General features: G+C 38.6%; 1 protein-coding gene across 1 annotated transcript; it reads right to left on the bottom strand.

The window, feature by feature from the left end:
* Positions 1-826: 826 nt before the first annotated feature.
* On the bottom strand, positions 827-21,046 carry SLC22A15 (solute carrier family 22, member 15). Its single transcript, XM_010186269.1, has 11 exons — positions 20,699-21,046; positions 17,530-17,662; positions 16,357-16,521; positions 15,198-15,327; positions 12,295-12,510; positions 10,827-10,967; positions 9,976-10,061; positions 8,467-8,587; positions 7,444-7,516; positions 3,942-4,130; positions 827-919 (listed from the first exon to the last, which is right to left on the bottom strand). The coding sequence occupies exons 1-11, from the start codon at positions 21,044-21,046 to the stop codon at positions 833-835; spliced, it is 1,689 nt and encodes a 562-aa protein (XP_010184571.1). The 3' UTR covers positions 827-832.
* Positions 21,047-21,820: the final 774 nt, after the last annotated feature.

Genomic DNA, 21,820 nt, shown 5'->3' with positions numbered 1-21,820 from the left:
AGCTTCAAAATTTATGGCAAAGTGAGGACAAGGTAGGCAAAGCTATAAACAGCAGTGTTGACATGAGGGAAACGTGGCAAATGTATGCGTAAGACAGCCCAAGAAAATGCTTGGTGGATGAAAAGAAGAGGAAAAAAAAAAAGAGTAATGCCCTTTATATCTGCAGGTTTTATGGCTGCTCTTTTCTGTAGTCCTTCATTCCAGCCTTATATTATCACTAAGTTAATGCACAGCTCATTATTACCAGTTGCACACTAATGCTATACAGGTGTCTGTGTGCAGAGAGAAAAACCTTATGTTCATAGTTGTCTCTCCCTTGTTCAATATGCAGAAGCCATTTTAACACCAATGGGAACAAATTTCTGAAATTGTGAGTTGTACAGAGCACATTCTGTGACCACTTTCATTCTACAGAAAAAAAGACAATGGGTGTTCTTAAGTTTATCAATTTATACTGAAACAAAATCAACCACCTTGAAAATAAAACAAAAACACATGCATTGATGATCTGTCCAAATCTATCTAAGCCTAGGTAATTTCCTAGACCTCAGAAATACATGATCCCACCCTTGCTGTCTCATTTGGCTTCAAATGCAGTCCATACACTGTCATTCTGAACCACAAGACTTTGAACAGCTGTCTTGTGTGGAGAGCATCAGCGGTGTAACTAATCTGAAGAGTACTCAAATGCCTCTCCTAGTCAGGAAAAACACCAGCACTTGCCCAATTATTGGCATTCCTTGACAGGCAAGGTCCCCAGTACTTGTCTTGCAGCTGGACTGACTGGACAAGTGAGAACAGGCACAAAATAGGCCAGTGTTTCTTCTTTTCATTACTTGATCATATGAGTCTCTTCATCAGCATCATAAAACTCCTCATCTTCACTTCCACTTCCTGCAGAACTGTCTTTGTCTCCAGACTAGAAACAAAAATGAAGTAACTGATTAGTGCAGAAGCCACTAAATCAATCTCAAAATACATAAGCATCTGTCGGAATGCTGGTAGAGAAACAGTAAGAAAAGACAGGTCAAATCACTGTATTAAAACTTTATAAAAGACATTATATAAATTAATATTTGTGTCCTTAGTTCTTCAAAATCTCTTTAGAAGAGATGGACTTTTTCTGTTCCATTGGTACACTAGAGAATACATACAGGAGAGAGACCAGGTAAAATGGTTCTGAAGTTATAATCTACTCAGCTTTCTTAATTTAAGTCTGTGGTCTCTGTAGTGAGCTACTGGAAACAGAGGCTCAGAACACACAGATCACTTCATTCGGTAAAAGCTTCTCCATCCTGAATTATTATTTCTTCACGTGTAGCCTGAGCATGTTTCTATGAAAGTATTCTCCTGTGATACTAACTAAATATGTTACAGAAAAGGGAAAAAGCTTTACCACTTCATATGTTCAGAAAGTAAATGCAGTGTTATAGACTTATCTACTCCAGTCAGAGTCCTTTTGACAACATAATTTATATTATATACCCAGACTAAAAGTCAGCTATTACAGCTAATTTATTCTTATTTGGCCAGTGTAGCATTTTTCCACAGAACTGAAATTATTCCAGTTAAAAAGATTCTCTTGCTAATATAAACTCCATCTAGTTTAAGCATTTAGGATTTTTTTTTCTAGTATGCTTGCATCCACCCTAAAGACTTCTGCCTGCCTAGTCATATGTGAAGAAGGGTGAGAGGGTGAAAAATAGAGAAATGGAAATCATGTTCCTGACTGACAGTACCATGCAAGAAAAATCTGTAGCTTTTGATCTGTCTTCAGAGGAGTGTTGCTACAGCAATGTGTGTTAACTGCAAAGGAATTTCAAACAGTTTGAGCACTAAGACCTGTCAGAAGATATAAAGAGAATCATGTTACACTTTTTTCTGGATTTCTAAAATTATTTGAGCAAAGTCAGGCTACCACTGGATGCTGTCCAACTTGAATATCATTCATGTATGTTAACAGGGACAAAACCTCCATTCTGGGCAACTAGAACGCATGTTATCCGGGAAGCGTTACAAAAGGACAATGGGTTCCACAGGGGAAATTCAGGGTATGCCAAATAAATTCTACATCTTTCTTACAGCAGCTTCGTAAGACCTCTCCATGGCCTTGTCAAATAGGGTTAATGTTTAACAGCTTTCCATTTTATCAGTGCTTTCTTTGTGAGCTTTAAAATAAAGCCCTGATGTGTCACAGACATTCCAGATATAACTTCTCTGAAGTTACAGGATTACTTCAGGCCTGAACCAACAACTGTTTTTTCATTTGGATTCAATAATTTTAATCCATCTGGGGAAAAAAGTGTTCCTGAAGGACATTCTAATTTATTTTTTTTTTCCTTCTGTGGATCCTATTGAGGTTGGGATTTTTAAGAAGCCTGCAGAAGTGCAAGCAAGGAAGAATTAAACCTGAGAAGGTTGGTGTAAGTCAATCAAGTTGTGTAAACACTGACAGACAGATAATACTTGTCACCCCAAAGGGCAGTACTGACCTTACTTGGTTGGAAAGGAAAAGAAAATGTGACTTTCCACTCCTTTAAGTTGTTACACCTGTACTGTTTGCTAGATCTGTTTTTGGTGGTAAGCCATCTGCACAGTTAAGATGTAATAATAATGTAATTACCAAAATAACAGCTGGTGTAAACTAGATGGAAATGTGTAGGATGGATTTGTGCAGCCATCAAGAACATGGTACCACAACACAATATCCAGTATGGTTAAAAACCTTTATAAAATCTGCATATAAAGCAGCTAAAGTATAAAATTGTTACAGTGCCACCTCTTTCAAGCATTCTTCAACAGTGCTTTTGTCACTAAACTGTACTGTAGAGTCCTGTCAAGAATTACTACAGCTAAAATTGGTACACAAGGCAACACGTTGAAGCCTCTGAAAGGAAGCAACTCTTCTCACTCTAGAAATAAACGTTACTCTGCCTCTTGATTTCTGTGAAAATAAGTTTATGACTACCTATGAATCTCAGGCTGCCTGACCAAAAATTAATCAAATTAAAGTAAAAGGTGTTATGAGGATCCTGCTTCATCTCAGCCTAATGGGACGACTAACATTTTTTGTTATGAATTGCCCTTCAAGTCTTTGGACCACTTACCCAGATTTTATTAGTCCATCAATATTTAAAATTTTGAGACTAGGATTTAAACATTAAGACCTCGTCCAAATTTAAACACCCACTTCCAGCTCTCTAGCTACTTCTCTCTAATCCCACCCTATTTGCAGGGGAGCAGCTACGTAAAAAAGCCTCCACATGGCTAGAAGACGTACACACCTCAAGAAATGTCTACAAGTCTGACAAAAGGAAGCATAAAGGGATATGAAAAAAACAACATTCAAGGAAATCTCACTGAAAAACATTCTGCTGCAATATTTATTTATGCTTATGCCTGGGAGTTTTGTAGTTCCAATGAAGCTCATTTCCCAGAATCAACAGTGGTTGATCTCAGGGGTTAGTCCATCTTTAACCCATTTGAAGACTCTCTAGAACAGACCTAACAATTGACATTGCAGAGTAGCCAGTGCAGGTCAGGGCAGAAGCACAGTGTGCTGCTGCCTTTGAGAACAGGCTTCTGTTTTCTTTAACATCTAAGGCTTCTCATACTTCAATGACCAGCTTTCCATGAAGCATGCTGCAGCAATTCATCTTCGAGATTAGACAGGCACAGACACCACTGAGTCCTTTATCCCAAAGGAAAAGATTGCAAGCTTTTGGCCTTGAAGGGATGAATTAACCCAGCTATGTTTCAGCCTGCATTTCCAGATAACATTTCAGATGTGATGGTAAGGTTACTAAACTATCTTCTGTATCTCCTTGGGGCCTATGCTCCACAGGCCAAGAGTCACTATCCTAATCTATTCAGAGTGGCATATTCAAGCTGACAGATGAAATAAACACAACAGAAAAGTACTAGGAAAAAAATGAACATACCTGTGAGCCATCTAGGGCTTGCAATGACATGGCTTCATCACCCAGCCTCCAATATGAGCATACCTGCAGGTCTGAAATAGTTTCTAGCAAAGGGCTGTTTAAGGTCTCTGGCAGCAATAAACTTAAGAGCCCAGACAAAAGACCAGTTGCTCCAAACACGATGTAAGGCAGAGACCACTGAACAGATTTCTAGAAAAAAAGAACAGAGAGAATTAGGGTGAGATTGGTCCCCTGTAGCTCATACCACATATTAAAGCACTTAACCTTCACAACCATTCCATGTGGCAAGCGTGTGTGTGTGTGTTCATATTTAGCACAGAAGTCATCAATCCTACTTTTTTTTTTAACCAATATTATTAATTGTGTACTATTAATACTATTAGATCCACACAGATTTTGCGACAGATTTTAAAAGAAATGCCCACTGAATTTATACTCAATTCTTGTCCATAACATATGTACTTTTTAACAAACGCAACATCACTTCGTATTACAGAAGAAAATATCACAGAACCACAAACACACTGCTTGGAAAAGATCTCCTGAGGTCATCTAGGCCAATCACCTACCCTAAGCGTGACTACAGCCAACACTAGAGAAGGTCAATCATAGCTTTGTGTAACCAAGTATTGAAAAAAACTCCAAGCATGGAGATTCCTCCTCTGAGTAGACTGTTCCAAGGCAGCGTTAAGCCTTCTCAAAGATTTGTTTTCCAAATTTCCTAACGCCCAAGCCAAAACTTGTGGCCACTGATCCTTGTTGAACTGTTCCATGCTGCTGTGAAGATCAAAGGTGCAATATTCCCTCAAGCTTTCCTCTGAAGCCTTGTAATCTAGGCCCCTGACCATCTTGATTACCCCCCCACTGGACCCTCCCCAGATTTTCAACATTCCTCTACAACTGGGAGGGAACATAATCTGTGGGCCACACAGTGAATTGGGCCTGATGTAGCTTAGTGTGAAGTCTGCCTGTTTGTGATGAGAGGACACTGCTGGCTCCCATTTAACTTGTCATCTGTTGTCATACTTGGGTCTCTTCCAGCAAGGCTGCTACTCAGCCAGTTGGTTCCCAGCCTGTACTGACCATGTCATTAGTCCACACCAGAAACAGAATTTTATTCTTCTGTTGGCCTCCATGGTATTTCTGTTGGCCCAAAAGGTCCTACTGGACTCAAGATTTACCTTTTTGTGTGTCAATCACTCCTCCTTATTTTGCATCCTCTAAAAAGATGTATTCTGTTTTATCTGGCTTGTCACCAGCCACAAAATACTGAGCCTATCACTACCCCTTTGAGCCTGGTGGTCCACGCAACATACAAATCTAGTACTCCTTTCAAGCAGGACACACTCCCTCAGCTTCCAAACAAGCCTGTGAGACAGTGCCAGAAGCTTTATAAAAGCCTTTCCTGCTTTCCTCCCTTTCCTCATTCATATTACCTTCTATGATGAAAAGGCTGACTATCAAATCAAACTAGCTCAGAATTAATTGTTCTTAGTAAATCCACGTTCACCGAACCTGATTACCTTCTTGGCCTTCACATGCTCAGAAACAGACTCTGAGAGGTCATGTCCCATGATCTTCCTAAAGACTGAGTTTGAGCTGCTCAGCTTGTAACTCTCTGGGTCCATTTTCTGATCTTAAAGACACACGTAGCATTAGCTTTTCTTTGCTCAGTTATCAGTGACCTTTCTCTACAACAATGGTTTATCACAGATGATGGACACTTGCTTCACTACCACAGCCAGTTCTTGCATCACCTCCTAGGGAATTCTATCCTGTGGAGTGGAAAGCTTTGCCCTTTAAGTGTTCTTGTACCTATTGCTCCTCTACTGTTTGCTGGCCTTCTGCTTCAGCTGTGCTGATATGCAGTGTTTTGGGGCCATGCTTTGCCTACAAAGACTAACACAAAAGCGTTAATTATTTCAGTTTATTCCATCTCATCCACCAACAAAACATCCATCCCATTCAGCAACAAGCTAAACATTTTCTCTAAATCTCCTTTAACTGATAGAATCCATATTTATACTCCTTGCTAGTTTTAGCCTCAATTGAGATTTGGCCTTCCTGTCATCACCCCAACAGCCTATGCAGTGTTTATACTTATCCGCTGATGCATGTCCTTGTTTTCACATGGCCTGTTACAAGCAAAACTACACTAGGGAAACGTGTGCAAAAATATGAGTCATCTGCAATATAGCTCCAAAATATACATTCACTTTCAGACAACCAGTAAAGCAGGCTCATTTAAAAAAAGGCAAATGTTTAGCTGTTTGTTCAAAAAAACCCCTCACTTTGTTTAGCAAAAAGCAATTCTAAATTGAGAAAATAACAGGCTGTGATCAAATACAAGAGCAACATTTTCTCTCTTATCTCAGCAATTAATTTCTCCCATTCCCACCCTTTTTGTAAGATGCCCAGACAAAAGATACTGAAAATGTATTAAAATGGTTGAAGAAATTCCAAAACACAAAAATACTTAATCCTTTCCTCAAATCAACACTCATTTGTTATTTAAGCAGAGCTACTGTCACTTTCAGGGGACCCCCGCAAATATGATGATCCAAGATTTGTGTCTCCTGCAGTGTCAAGTCTCTGCTAGATACAACATAATGGATCCCCCAACTGCTACATAAAAGCTGTCTATTAAATCCACCTGGGAAACCCGCACCAGTCTTGGCTTTGCCAGCTGTACCCTGGAGGTGCTCACACTCTCACCTACCCAGTGTTTCATTCCACAGATTAAAAGGCTCTCTGTGCTCATCTGTCCTTTTGCCAGCCCTCTGCCTGACTTACCAAGATGGCAAATGGCAGAGAGGAAAGTTATTCCAGATTAAATCTGTCACATTAAAGGAACTTGGCCTCAGCAAGCATTTAGTGTGAAAGAAACTGGCACATTATTTCACCTGCCTACATACAGGATTATGAACACAGAGGAAAACAACAGTGTCATCCCCACGTTTCATTCTTCAGAATTTTACTTTGCTTTGACAAGCTGCTGTGAAGTTTGTGCTCAAAAGGCTTGCCAGTATCTCAGGTTTCGTTTATTGAAAGATAGGCTGCTTTGCTCAATTATAGTCCATGGATATCTGGTGCAGTGCACTGAAAGTAAAACTAATTTCTTCTTAGAAATATGAGTTATTGCATCCTTATGCTTTATTCTGATGCAGTAGATATTTTAACTATGTGATTTTTTTTGCTATTGCTCAGGGTTTAAAATTGGGTATCAGTGTCTTGGTATTCTAAAATTACTACAATGCTAATGTCCACTAGCTAAGCCTCAAAATTCTTACGGAGCTAAAACATCTTCTGAAGTAAATAATGTTCAGGTTTTGTCTATAGATATCACAATTCCTCTGGCATACCACAATACTGTAAGAACATCCAATTTACATATCTTAGCTTATATACATAACTTATCCAAAATAATTCCACCTATGTAAGCCTCCGATACATCAGAGTCACAAAACAAAAATATACGTAACAGTGAGAAGGTCAGACAAACCAATGAAGGGACGAAGGGAGCAATGATTCCACCAACACGGGAAAACATGGAGCAGGCACCCATTCCAACATTCCTAAAAAGAAAACAAAAATCATTAATCAGTGACATTTGCATAGGAAAAATTACAACTTTTGAAAAATGCCACTGAGCAAGGGGTGGGAGGGGTTGGGGGGGGGGAAGTCTCAATCATGACCCTGACCACATTAACTGGCAAAGAATAGTCAAATGCAACTGAAAGCATCCCAAGACAGGAATTAAAACATACACTTTGTGCTTAAAGAGAATCAAAAGTCCACTGCACATTCAGAATTCTAACATACATACACAAAAAAGTACAATTTCAGTTAATGCATCTTGTCTCTGCCTGAAACTTTGGCTAAATTCCTTTATCCATATCATATTTATCAGCAGATTTGCCCATGCATGAGAAACATCATAGTATAGTTGAACTGGTAGGTGATGATCAACAATAATACCTGGTTAAAATATCTATTAAAAATTGCACCCATATGGTAGATGCTCTTGTCTACCCTGTCAGCACAAGGTACTTCTGCCTCTAGTGAGTGAAAACTGACTGCTACTTACATATGGCCTGTGAAGCATCAAGTTACTTTTACAAAGCTTATTGACCAATCATCTTCAGTGTGGCTGGTTAAGTATAATTCTTTAATAGTTGTCTGGTTTATAAAGCACTGAAAAATCTACTTTCATTAAGAAATATCAGCAATACTATTGCTATTCTCATTAGTGGCGAGAGTGCTGTGAGCACACCAAGCAGCCAAAGGACTATTTTACTGTTCTATAAAGAATATAGTTAGATGAGACCACTGTAAATTTGAGGGAAAAGGAAGTGAGAAGAGGATAAAGGAAGAAATTTCTCATATAAAACTACACATAACCATTACACGTAACTGAAAATCTCAAATGAAAATGTATAGTTAATAGAAAAAAGTAATACAGAAGTAAAAGCTGATCACGTAAGAGAACCAGAAAAATGAAAACCTTAGAATTAACTTGTGTTACCTGATCACTGTGGGATAAAGTTCTGATGTGTAGATGTAGACAATGTTAAATGCAGCACTGATTGTCAGTTTCCCCAGCAAAGACAGATAGCGACTGTTCACCACTGCAAACAGTCCCGTATCTGATAGACAAAATGTAATAAGGTTTTTGAGCACTCAAATACATCTCTGTAATAATTTCAATCACACAACAGTATGGAGCAAAAGGGAATCTACCTAAGAATTTGTTATAACAGCCAAACACTTTTCTATTGAAAGACAGTATTTGTCAGAGGTCAGGAGGACTCTCAAAACTCAAGAGAATCCAAGGAGCCTTCTTTTAGGCAGCAATGGCAGAACTCATTCAACACAATTTATATTCTCTGCCTACAGATTTACTACTTTATCCATGCAATCAAATTTGTAGAAAGAGGAAAACTCTCCATGTAACACACTATGAAAAAATAACAGAAAAAAATACAATAAATTCATGGCAGACTTCCTACTAGCCCAAAATTGCTTCCATTCTATTAAATACAATCCAATAGAAAATGATGGGGTTAAATAACTGAACAGTCATTTATTACTGACTTTGGCAGTTCAGCACACAGTTGATTTCCTGGGTTCTCACAATTCTATCCTCTGAAAAATCTCTCTTTTCACATGCTATCCTTAGACTGATATGCAAAAACTACTTGATGACTGATACCAGTCTAACCAGAACATCTGAATGTCCAGGCTCTAGCATCTGGAATACCTCTAGAAACTTAAGTTGCACCCTTTTAGAAAAAACAAACCAAACCAAAATGTTTTACCTATTTAGATTCATTGCCATCTAAAGCAACTTATGCAGTCTCTCACCATAAATGTTTAATCCTTTTGAATTGTACTTCAAATGTTTGAAGCATTTTCTCTCCTTATGACAGCTGTTACATGTGCCCAAATCTTACATTAGTGTGTCTGTACAAAAAGGACATTTCATTTCACATTTCTTAAAGACTCCTTGCTTCAGAAGATTTTCAGAAAGCTCTCTGACCTGCAAGTTAAGTGGCCATTACTAATACCACAATCATACCAGTCTTGAAGATTACAGAGCAGTGAGGAAAAAATGGAAACTTGGTCAAAATTTAATTCTAGGATCTTTTTACACTGGCCTTTCACTTGTAGATACATACAAGTTGCATGGGTACTTCATACACTGACATATTGTTTGGCTAATGGAGATATCCCAAGACACATCATTCTTTGGGATTAAGTCAGAAACACTGGAAAGGAGTGACTGATGTGATCAGAAGTAAAGGGCAGAATCCAAAGACAAAAGTACAAATCCAAACCTTTCTAACAAGGTCTCCTTAAGGTCTTAGGAAGTTTGCTGCTTATCCTTTTTGCGAGTTACCTTCTCTGGCTTCAAAAATTGAAACCTGTATGTGGTATGAGCCTAATCTACTGGCAACTATCAAATTCTTAGGCTGTAGGATGCTGCGTTTACCAATTCTTATCACATACTCCAGAAACAAAAGGCAATATTTACCTTTCTTTTTAGGAAGAAACATGACAATAAGAGAAGCCAGTCCTCCCAGGAACAGAAATGTACTCAATGTTCGCTTCCGACCAAACCTGATGTGAAGGATAACAAAACTTTATTCTGCATTAGATCTGCAGTTTGCAGAGCAATGAGTCCTCTACATTCACGTTGTCTCTTTATTTGAAGTTGGAAATTCTGAATGCCATCTCCCACAAACACTTCCTCTCACACTGTTTTTAAACAAGCTTCTACTGCACTTTTAAAACGAGCACCAAGAAGTCTTTATGCAGTGGCTGACAATTTCTAGGATTTTGATTTTCTTCCCACTGTGTGTGCACATTTGTTAAGCTCCTCAGGAGACATGTAGAGAAGAGATTGGGAGGTGAACTCTATAAAAAGTGAAAGACATTGTCCAGAGTATCACGGCTCAGGAAAAGGCTAAATATCTGATTCAACAACTTTGGTCACACACGAGCATGCACAGCAACTATTACACGAAACCACACAACAGCTTCAGTTTAGTTGCAACAGCTTTGATTGAACAGAGAGAATGCGGATTACGAGACAGAGGTGGGAAGAACACCGTCTTGTGTTAGCACAGAGTCAGCACAGCGAGGTTCGACTGATCTAGATCAGCCTCATCTCCAAGCCAAATTTAGATGGCTCATTAATGAGCAAGCTACTGAGAACAAGTTAAACCATTGTTTGAAATAAAGATACATTAATAGTACTTTCAAATTGAAGCAGGAAGCCCCAGACAACAGCTGTAAGCAAGGAGATGCAATATACAGGAAACCTATCTGAGAAAAATTTTAACAAAACAAAACTCTGAATGGGTTAGTAAGTTTCATACTTACCATTTTTGGTTAATCAAGTAAATACAGATTGGGTATGCTGGGATTTCTATCAATCCTGAAAGGGCTAAATTGGCATATATACTTCCACCTAAGTCACCCACATTAAGGGTAAGACCATAGTAAACTAAGCTGCACACAAACCTGCAAAAGACAGAAAAATAGTAAAATCAGAGCTGCTGCTTTAGCTGCCAAATCAAACCACTGGTCTGGCACAATACAGTAAACTATACTTAGTGTTTTCGAAGATAGGTCTAAAAATGTTTCTCTACAAGTATATGATCTTTCTAGGTCAAGAAACCATTTTGTCTCTGCACAGACCCAACTCCTGACTTATTACACAGTTAAACTTAAGACGGAAACATAAGAAGAAAACATAAGAAGAATGTGCATAACCCAGAATAAAGTTAAAATATAATCATGATTACTTGACTTGAAAAATTATGTCTTTGTCCTTTTTGTTTTCATCATGTTTCACTTTTCCAACTATGCACATATCCTTCCTCAAACAGTTCAGATGACGCTTCCGCCTTCTTTTAATTTCTGTACCCTGATCCAGTTTTAGTTGTTCTCCAATTCCGATTTTTACTTTTCTTTTGTAACCCTGACTGGCTGTCATCTTTACAGAAAGGAAAGGAACGGAACAAGTCACTAATTCATTCTGCAGGAAATCACCAATCATAATTTACAGAACAGAAAAATCAACTATTCTGCAGTAAGCATTTGGAAAAGCAACAGGAAAATAGCTCTATGTTTTCTGTTGACTAAATAATGTCTTTTTTTGTTTCTTATTAAATACATCTTCCCCAAATATATGCATTAGAAAAGCAACTTATATCAACAGTAATGCCAGAGGACCATACCATGACATACATGAGGTTTACTTCAAAGTAGCAGCGAAAGACCTCCGGGCTAGCAGAGCTATCTGAAACAACAGGTGCTTTCAGAGTTAAATTTCTGCTAGTGACTAGAGGTAGCATCATGGGTTCCTGCTCCTTACCACAACTGCTAGCACTGGCAGCACTTTCTCTTAAGAAAATAAACACACTCATTAGATGAGGTAGGCCACCCACATGCTAATAGGCTCCTTACACAGAAACCAAAGAATCATCCATGTAACTGAAAGTACTGACACAGCACTGCACCAAAGAGGAGGACAGAATGACTCATCTCAGCAGCACCTGAAGGTCAGAAAGGAAGAGGTAGGTCTCAACTATTTTGAGACTCAAAAAAGCATGACAGAAATGCCAAGATAAAACACCTCAGAACTAGATTGTAAAAACGGCTTCATGTTAGAAATGCACTAAGGAAATACTATAGTACAAGGATCTATTTTAGGTACAGTGTCCCTAACAATACAGGCTGACACCAAGTACAGGCTGCAAGACAAACCAATTCTTAGCAATGTGTTCTCTCAAAGACTAAGAGAGGCAACAGTAGCACAGCTGGGCCTACAAAGTATATCAAGTACCAAGTAAACATCATGATCAAGGTGCGTCCCAAGAGAATCTTATATCGAAACAAATCCAAGAAGCTGCCAGCCTCCCTGGAGCTCCTCTCCGCTGGGAGTTTTAATGAAAAAGTGCACTTCTGTTTGCGGTTCCTCTTCGCAATGAGGTAGAGGGCATCTTCTGCTTCATTCAGCCGGCCTTGTGAATAGAGCCAGCGGGGGGACTCTGGAATGAATCTGAAACACACATACAAACACAGACAGCTTTAGGGCTTTTCTTTTGTAGGAGGTTGGACTTGTCTATGGAAATAAGACTGAAATACATTTTAGTATAACAAAGAATTTTTCAAGTGCTTCAGGTATAAAATTCACTTATTCAAACAGAGCAAAACATGTTGAAAGGAATGGGAACATACATCACATGTTATTTAGATACCAAGAAATTACGTTGAGTATATGCATATATACACACATACATATATGCACAATACTGCAAGTCACATTATCATAGAATCATTATGGTTGGAAAAAACTTAAGATAATCAAGTCCAACCATTATTTAACTCTACCATGCCCACTTCTAAACCATGTCCCTAAGCACCATATCTAGAACAGCTTTTAAATACATCCCAGGATGGTGACTCAACCACTTCCCTGAGCAGCCTGTTCCAGTCTTTGATAACCCTTTCGGTGTAGAAGTTTTTCCTAATGTTTAATCTAAACCTCCCTGGCATAACCTGAAGTCATTTCCTATTGTCCTATCAGTTGTAACTTATGAGAGGAGACCCACACCCACCTCAGGTAGTTGTAGAGAGCAATAAGGTCTCCCCCCAGTCTTCATTTCTTCAGACTGAACAACCCCAAGTCCCTCAGCCACTCCTCATAAGACTTGTGCTCTAAACCCTTCACCAGCTTTGCTGCCCTTCTTTGGGCCCACTCCAGCTCCTCAATGTCTCTCTTATACTTCTGTGCCCAAAATTCAACACAGTACTTAATGTGCAGTCTCAGCAGTGCAGAGTACAGAAGGATCTCTTCCCTACTCCTGCTGGCCACACTATTCCTGATGCAGGCCAGGATGGTGGCCTTCTTGGCCACCTGGACACACTGCTGGCTCACGTTCAGCTGGCTGTCGATCTACACAGCAAGGTCCCTTTCTGCCTGGCAGCCCTCCAGCCACAATTCCCCAAGTCTGTAGCACTGTATTGAGTTGTTGTGACTCAAGTGCAGGACCCGGCACTTGGCCTTGTTGAAGCTCATGCAATTGGCCTCGGCTCATCAATCCAGCCTGTCCAGATCCCTCTGAAGTGCCTTCCTACCCTCAAGCAGATCAACAATTCCAGTCCATCTTTCGGGATGTGGAGATGTTCCTGCACCTTTAAGACTTCCTTCTTGAAGAGTGTCCAGCCTTCCTGGACTCTGTTGCCCTGCAGCACAGCCTCCCAGAGGACTCTGCCAATCAGTCTCCTGAACAAGCCAAATTAGGACCCTGTCTTCAGGGAGTTCGTAATTAAAGAGGCACCACAGTGCTACAAGTGACACAAGATGTTTTTGTAACACCAACTAGATGTATTTAATTTCTCATTTTCCACCTTCTTCCTAAATTCTCTCTTGTAGACAGGAAGGCACAGGCTGTGCAAAGGTCATGCTCTTGCTCCCTATGTGCACTGTTCACTTGATAGGTCCACTTGATAACTCCAAGACAGAAGATTTGCTTTGTATGCTATTACTTTCAGATTCCCAGAACTAATTTAAACTTTATTTTTTTGCCAGAAGCTTTTTAAGATTTTTTTGCCTCTGACCAGAAATGAAATTTTTCTTTCAATTTACACGAAAATGATTCTGTGCTTTTATAAAAGAAAAGAGCTTAGAAAGGAACATGTTTTCTTCCCCATGATAAAAAAAAATCCGGTAGTGTTTTCTGTGCAACGTAATTTTTAAGCAATGTGGGAGAGAGGCAGTGTCAAACTTAGAATTAAAGAATCCTCTTTTACAATAGGACAGGCCTCTAAGCACAGCTCTGAAGTCCTAAGTGTAAAGCACTTCAAAAAATTGTACAATCCAAAAGCTTGTTTGTTTACCGAAGGTCCTAAACACCACTAAATTTTGAAATATCAGAAATGTCATCTCTGCATTTCACCTCATAAACAGCCTCTAAGACCTTTCCCAGAGTTCTGATACTTCCTATGAAAGGGTACATTGACTCTTTAGCAAAGAGCTCTATTCAGAAAGTTAGTTACTGAAATTGAATAGATATTGGAAGAAAAACAGTGTTAAGTTTAAACAGCGGCTAAAGTTATTTTCTTCTTTCAGTTATTGAGATTTTGTTGTCAGGGAGTATATAAGAAAAGAAAAGCACACCACATCATATAGCTTCAGTGCTGAAGCCCACAAACACAAACCCCTTACTGTAATAAAGCAGCCTTCTTCCTATTCTTTCCTAATCACATTTGAAAGACACAAAGGAAGCTGCCCATTTTTTCTTCTGCATGTCACCTTTAAGACTGCAATTCTGATGTTGCTTCTTCTGCATAAGCACAACTATTAGGGAAACATCATGTTATTACTTAACATTTCTGTATCTTTTAACATGCATGTCTTGCAGCATATCAGACAAGAGTTCAGATCATCTGCATATACCAGTTAAATAGGATGTGCTTCTACACCACTCTAGAGACTGTTCCCATTTACAATAATAATACATATACAATACAACGAACGCTTACATTGTCAAATACTGCAGCACTGCTATTTAAAGAAAGCACAGAATATGGAGTGGAAGAGGTTGAGAGAAATTCCTTAGTTACACAATTTTATGCCACCCTAGAAAGGCACCTTGATTTAGTTGTTTTGTTTGTTGGGTTTTTTTGTTTATTTTTCTTATTTTTGACATCTTTCTTGATGAAACAGTTTGAAAAATAACTTACAGAGAGAGAAGAAAGACAACCGTTCCTTCCAGGTTAACCACAACAGCCAGAGTCCTCCAGGAACGAATGAAGTACCCCAATAAAGCATACTGGGCAATTCCCACAGCAAAGAACAAGCCACCAATAGATCCTAATATACAATTAAAACCAAAACATTATTACTTCTTTAAGGAACATTACTAAATCTCAACACACAGGATCAGACAGAAGCTAACACTTCAGAAAAATTCACTCAGCAATACAGGCAAAAGCACAGCTATTTGACCAAAGAATATTCTGTCCTTCACCCATGCAGGGCAAAAGCACTGCATAATTGCAAAGATCAATACAAGTGCAAAAAGCATTGTTCTACATCCTCCTCACTCAACAAAGCCTCATAAACAATTAAGTCTCGTAATTCCAAATATAACTATGTTTCATCTTTCTATATGTAAAAATAAATAGTAAAAACCACTGGAAAACTGGTATTTTTAGGAATATATAGTACTCATTTGTAGCTCTCATGACTTGTAAGATATACTTTTAAAACAGTCTCAGCACAGCACTTTTTCGGCACTTGTCACAGACTGGGTAAATCAGGCCTCTGAGCTGTAACAGTACAATTGATGCATATCATATCTGAAGGACAGCTTCAACACTAAAACCCAAGACAGTTAAAGATGTCTATATCTTCTGTTCTAAATACTAAGGCTAACACATGAGACAACATTTTTTTTTAAATATATAAACAACAGTTGTCTCATCTTCCCATTATATATAAATGTTGTTGATTTCTCTGAGAACTGCAAGGAATAAAAGTATTAATATCTAGCATACAACCACTAAGCTCTGTTTAGCAGAGTCCAAAATTCTGATGGACAGAGCTCAGCTATCACAAACCTTGGGTGAGCATTCAGCTATTTAACATTCACAGGGGATGTTTTAACTGGACTTTTATCAACTTGAGTGATGTAGAAATCTGAATGGCCTCAAGACAACTACTATGCTTGTCTAAGGTAGATTATTAAACAAAGCAGGGCTTGAAAACTGTGGCCATACAGATGCTCAAGTAGAGTTTATTTCACAGCTCCTATGGTGTGAGCTTTGGTGCATCTCAAGTGCTGCGTGAGAACGAAATCTATAAATTCTGACAGTAAAGACACTGGCACTCAAACTTTACCTGCTAATGCCCAGTAGGCAGTACCCACACACTCATTCAGTAGAACAAAGGCCACAAGTGACATCCCACCGTTCATCATTCCTACCAAGAAGCGAGAGGTGGCAAAGAATTCATATGAGGGTGAGAATCCATTTGCAATGGCAAACAAGATGTCCAGAGCAAAACCTGGAAAACAAGGCAAAAGGTTTCATTTTAGAAGAGTACATAAAGAAAAACAGAAGCATTTATTAATATCTTTACTTGATGTTCAGTGGCACCTGCCCTAAGTCATCACAGTCAACAACTACAACACAGGTTTGGGCAGAAATTAAAGTACCCAAAGTCAATAACAAAAAAGGAGGGGACACAAAAGGAGGGGTTTCTGATATATAATTTGCAGTACCAAATCTTCAAATTCAGTTCAAAGCAGACCATTTTCTCATATACCCACAACTACTGTCTGGCTCCAGTTAAGATGGCTTGATATTTATTTCCATACAGAAGCCACAGATTAAATATATGGCCAAATATCTCCTCTCATTCTTGGAAAGTAGTCTATACAAACTAGAGAAGAGAAACATTACCAGGGGACAATATGGGGAGTCTATACTGCATAGCAGGCCAACCTTTATCTGCTTTGAATGAGGTGGTTCCTTTAAAAAAAAAATTTCATTTTTTTAATTCTACATGCTCATCCATTGACATACACCTTTATGAATACACACACAAAACATGAAGTTCCGAATGTTGTTTGATCTAGGGACAGTAAAAAAAAAAGCATGAGGATCACAAATACATAAAAAATAAATCATGCAGACAGGATGAAAGGTGCAACAAATTCCTAGCTGGTTATACACACAAGAACACTGCTAACAAATTACTAGAGATATTAACTGCTATCCGTGGAGATCCCATGAGCATGACGTGCATGAGTGTAAGCCGTTATGGTATAATTCCTAAATCCAGAACACCTGACAGATATTCAGATGGTGATTGAATAGTCAAATATTAATTTCTTGTCCCTATTTATATTTCTGAAGTATACTGGAAAGACAAAACAAAACAAAACAAAAATATCACAGCACATGATTCACTGCTGCATATCAAGCTCTGAGCAGAAACTGAGCTCTTGCCACCAATCTTCAGAGACACAATGCCTCGATTTCACGCATTTTGTTAGGTGGCAGTGCTTACCTGTGAGATAGACTTTCTTCCTCCCAAAGCGATCCGAGAGCTGGCCAAAGGAGATGGCTCCAAGAAACACACCACTAAAGTAGAAAGAACTGGCAGCACTGACTTTGTAAGATGTGCTTCCAATTAAAAACCACTGGATGGAGGAAAAAACAAACAAACAGGAGAATTAACCAGAATCCAAGCAGTTCAACAGTTCACAAGCAGCTAATAACTGGAGGGGGACGACACAAACTTTAAGGAAGATCAAACTTTGCATAAATCTCCTAAGCATCACATTCAGTCATCATTGGTACTAACCAATTTCACATTTCCCCTAAATCATGTGCAGTCTTTGATTCTGAAATCAAGGACAGATCCCTCATAGAACATTGTGATTTTCTGCAGACTCCTTCCACTTTCCCTTTTATTGCCTTTTCTTACATAAATGCACTAGCTTAAATAGACTCAGTCTTACCTCTTGACATATGTCACCGCAATGTGAAGGCACACTATGAAGAAATCAAAACTGTGGTTTATGTCGAAAGATAATCCTGCATGTGCTCCTCTTTATGAACTGTTTTGTCACTGAGAAACACTTTGGTAGTGTTAGACAGGTTTTCTAGTATTGCAAATACTCATCTTTTTTACAGCATGCTTTGTCACTTCCAGTTCTTCTCAATCCCAAATACAAACCTGACCTTCATATGTTTGATTGTTAAATACTTAATGTCTTGGGTTAAGCCTGACAAGAAATTCTTTCCCCCACAAAACTGTAGAAAACATGCCATGCTCTCACTGTTCAAAAGTTATTTCCTTTTGTATTCTAAAAACTCCACATCTTGTGTTTGTTGCTTTTTCTGCTCCTCTTGCATCTTGAGATAATGTTTCCTTTTAGTGACAACCAACTTTTCTTCCTGTGCTGGTAAGCTGGTGATTATGTCATTATCCCTGCAATAACACACTAATCTTCTCCTCATAATCTTCTCTTCCTCTACTAAAATCCCATTAGATATCCTTTCTAGCAAAGCTCGTATTATTTCAAGCTCCGTTATAAACCACCTCACCATGAGAACAGAGTCATGCAATTAAGCCTCACCAAGATTAGGAAGCTAACAAAACGAAACCATTCAGAAGCTCCAAGAAAATAACTTGCTTACTCTCAGTATATGCTTCATTTTGAATTGTCATTTTAATGGTGAGGTGTTTACTGATAGAGTAGGTAATGTGTCCATAAAACGTCAAGATTGACAAAATTCAATTCTAAAACTAAGCATGTGACCACAAAACCGCTTTTGAAGCTTCTCTAGATTTAAAAAAAATTCCCTGAAAAATAAATTCGTATAACAATAGCATATGAGATTAATTTTATCTTGAAATAACATGGTCAGTTTATTTTATAAGGCTACAAGAATTATGCCCTAACTTTTGATATAAAAATTAAAAAACTGCCATCACTGAAACTCAGTGACACTAGATGACTTCTGAATCATTCAAGGATTAAGAGATAATTTGGTTGTGAAGCAAAATTTGTTCTGCAAATTAATCTCAACAGCTAGGAAGCCCTTCAAATGGCTCAAGGCTTTTCTCGTCTACATAAAGCGTGTTAAATATATATGCTCATATTCACAAATCAAGCTACTTACATCAGAATATTTTTCAGTGTAAATTTGCAATAGTCATGTTATTAGTAAGTGATGTCAGAAGATAAGCATTTAAAACATTCTCCTCACATGTAGAAAAAGCTTCTTTACACATCACTAATGAAATTAGATATTGATAAGATACCCCCCAAGTAAGTGCAATCTCACTAAAAATCTTCATCTTAAGCATATAACTCAACTTCCAAACATACCACACATTCAGCTAACAGATTTTGGAAAAAAAATTAAAATATTTTAACAGTGGGAAACAGGAAAGGTAACAAGATTTTATACACATGGTCCTTTACTGAGAAGTATGTTAAAGAACTACAAAGCAAAATCTACAAGAGTTGCCTTGGGATTTCTTTTTTGAAACTCGCATCTTTTCCTGCATTTCTTATTTATGCAACTAAAATGCGTAAGAATCTTTACAAAATTTATGTCCTACAACACTGCTAGGCTCTACAAACATGTCTGACTTGTCAAGTTTAAAGATAATAAAAGATTCTTGGATAAATTAAAAAGTAAAAAAGAAAAAAGTCCAGAGAAAGCTTGAAAACCTTACTGAGCTTTAAATAATGCTTTAAAAAAATCCACCATCCATTAGGATTTTAATTAAAGTGGCAAAATTACTCATATCCTCTTTATTACTATAATAATAAGCAACGGCCGTTGTACACAACTGTTTGGTACTATTCCAGAGCCAAGAGTTTTTATTATTGTGCTTATAACCAGTAAACTAAACAGAACTAATTTCGATAGCATTACTGCCTCTGGACAATAGCCATGAATTCTCCAGTGCTACTACACTTGACTCAACTGTACAGCTCTGAATTCAGGTCCTGCAACAGATGCACTCAGACGGGGCTCTTGTACAGAACAATTTGACATTAACAGATGCTGAAAGCCCCAGCAAGGCTGGGGCACACATCAGTGCAGAGTTTGGAATAATTTCTGTAGGGACTGTGGCTAGACCACGAAAGAAGACACAAAACAGAGGTCAGACCAATAAAGCTTAAACTTGTTTCAGGATAGAATGAGGGGGAGTTGCTTTGTCCACCTGATTCCCCACTGCCCATGTCTTCCCTCATATCTGGAGATGCAAAGACTGCAGAAGCCACTTCCTCCTCAGTTCCTCCACTGCTTGCTTACTGCATGACGGCTGCACCTCATGCATTCGACCTTTGCAAGGGAATCATGAGAGGTGGTCGGAAAGAGCTTAGGGTCCATAAAGGATTTTAAGCACATTACTACAATGAATAACACGATTCCAGCTCAGTTGTGGTACCAGGCTACAGGATCCAACATGTAACTTCCACATGGAAAAGGCGGGAAGTTTTAGAGCAGAACTTTGGTCAAGATCTGCATAGCAAAATAAAGCTAGTTTTTGCTGCTAGTAAATATATGAGTAGATTACCTGTTCTCTCCACCTGTTTCATTTGCTTATCAAAACATGCATTAGTACGGAAGAAAGCAGCAGCACAACCAGCCCCTTGCAACTGGCCCAATGAGATTTACATACGAGGCAGCAAAACACATTTCAGACTTACCTCAGAGACTATTGATGTGAAGCTGCTGCTGAAGTGTACGTGCTTATGCACCTCACTGCTATTGGCGGTCAGAAGCCATTCCCCAAAAGCTCCCTGCTCACTACTGGCTGACTGGTTGCTATGGCTGTGATTAGCAGAGAGCTCTTGGAGATCCCAGTGGTAGGGAGGAGTTGCTCCCACCAATGCGATGAGGATGGCTTCAGTGGCCACATAGAGCTGACATGAAAGAAAAAATATCAAAAATGTTAAACATACATCCAAGCAATGTTGCCTCTGCAGCTGGATCAAATCGGTATTAAAAAATATTCCTATGTTATATTTGCCATCTGTTATCACAAGATGACACATAACCCCCTCCTCTACCAAATATCACACAGTAAAGAACCACAATTTCAACACGGTGGTTCTTGCACTTTTTATCTGTTGATTATTTGAGAAGTTCTCCTGAAATCCTTCCTTCAGTCAGAGGCCCCTCCAACTCCCACACACAGCAAGTACATCTCCTGCATGCATGAAGAGTTGTTAGCAGTACTAAGGAGACAAATTAAAACTATTCTTTTATGCAAGTATTACTCTATTGTAGCCTCTCCTTCCACCTATGTTGCTCATTCCTCTAATCTGGTAACTGGAATAGGTCTCCTCCTCACTGTTTCATATCCAATCTTTCCCAGTTTTTACCAAAATTAATTATTTCATATTTTTTAATCTGCTGCGATCCTGTTTTACTCTTAAAGGAGAGACTGAGCTACACATATGAACACATATATGCATTTTTTATATATCTACGCATTTATACAGACACACGAGGTCTAAAAACAGTGATTAACAGCTACCTTATTTTAGAGAAGAATAAATAAAACTGCTGGAAACCCAGACACTTCAAGCCTGGTCTAGAGGTGGGTCACTGATTCTTGCTCAGAAGATCATTCACAGGCCACTGCTTTAACAGGCTACATTACAAATCCATCCTAAACCATAGTTTTTTTAGACCTGTTGGAACACAGAAGTGCCTTGAGTTCTGCAACAGAAGACAGATGATAAAAGTCTTCTGAGACAAAAGCAGTTGCTGGTAACAACACATACATACACACACACACACACACACACTCTCTCTCTCTCTCT

This window comes from Mesitornis unicolor, unplaced genomic scaffold (assembly GCF_000695765.1).
Source record: "Mesitornis unicolor isolate BGI_N332 unplaced genomic scaffold, ASM69576v1 scaffold24610, whole genome shotgun sequence".
Lineage (NCBI taxonomy): Eukaryota > Metazoa > Chordata > Aves > Mesitornithiformes > Mesitornithidae > Mesitornis > Mesitornis unicolor.
The sequence above is the reverse complement of the archived record's forward strand: the minus strand, read 5'-3'. Positions and strand labels throughout refer to the sequence as shown.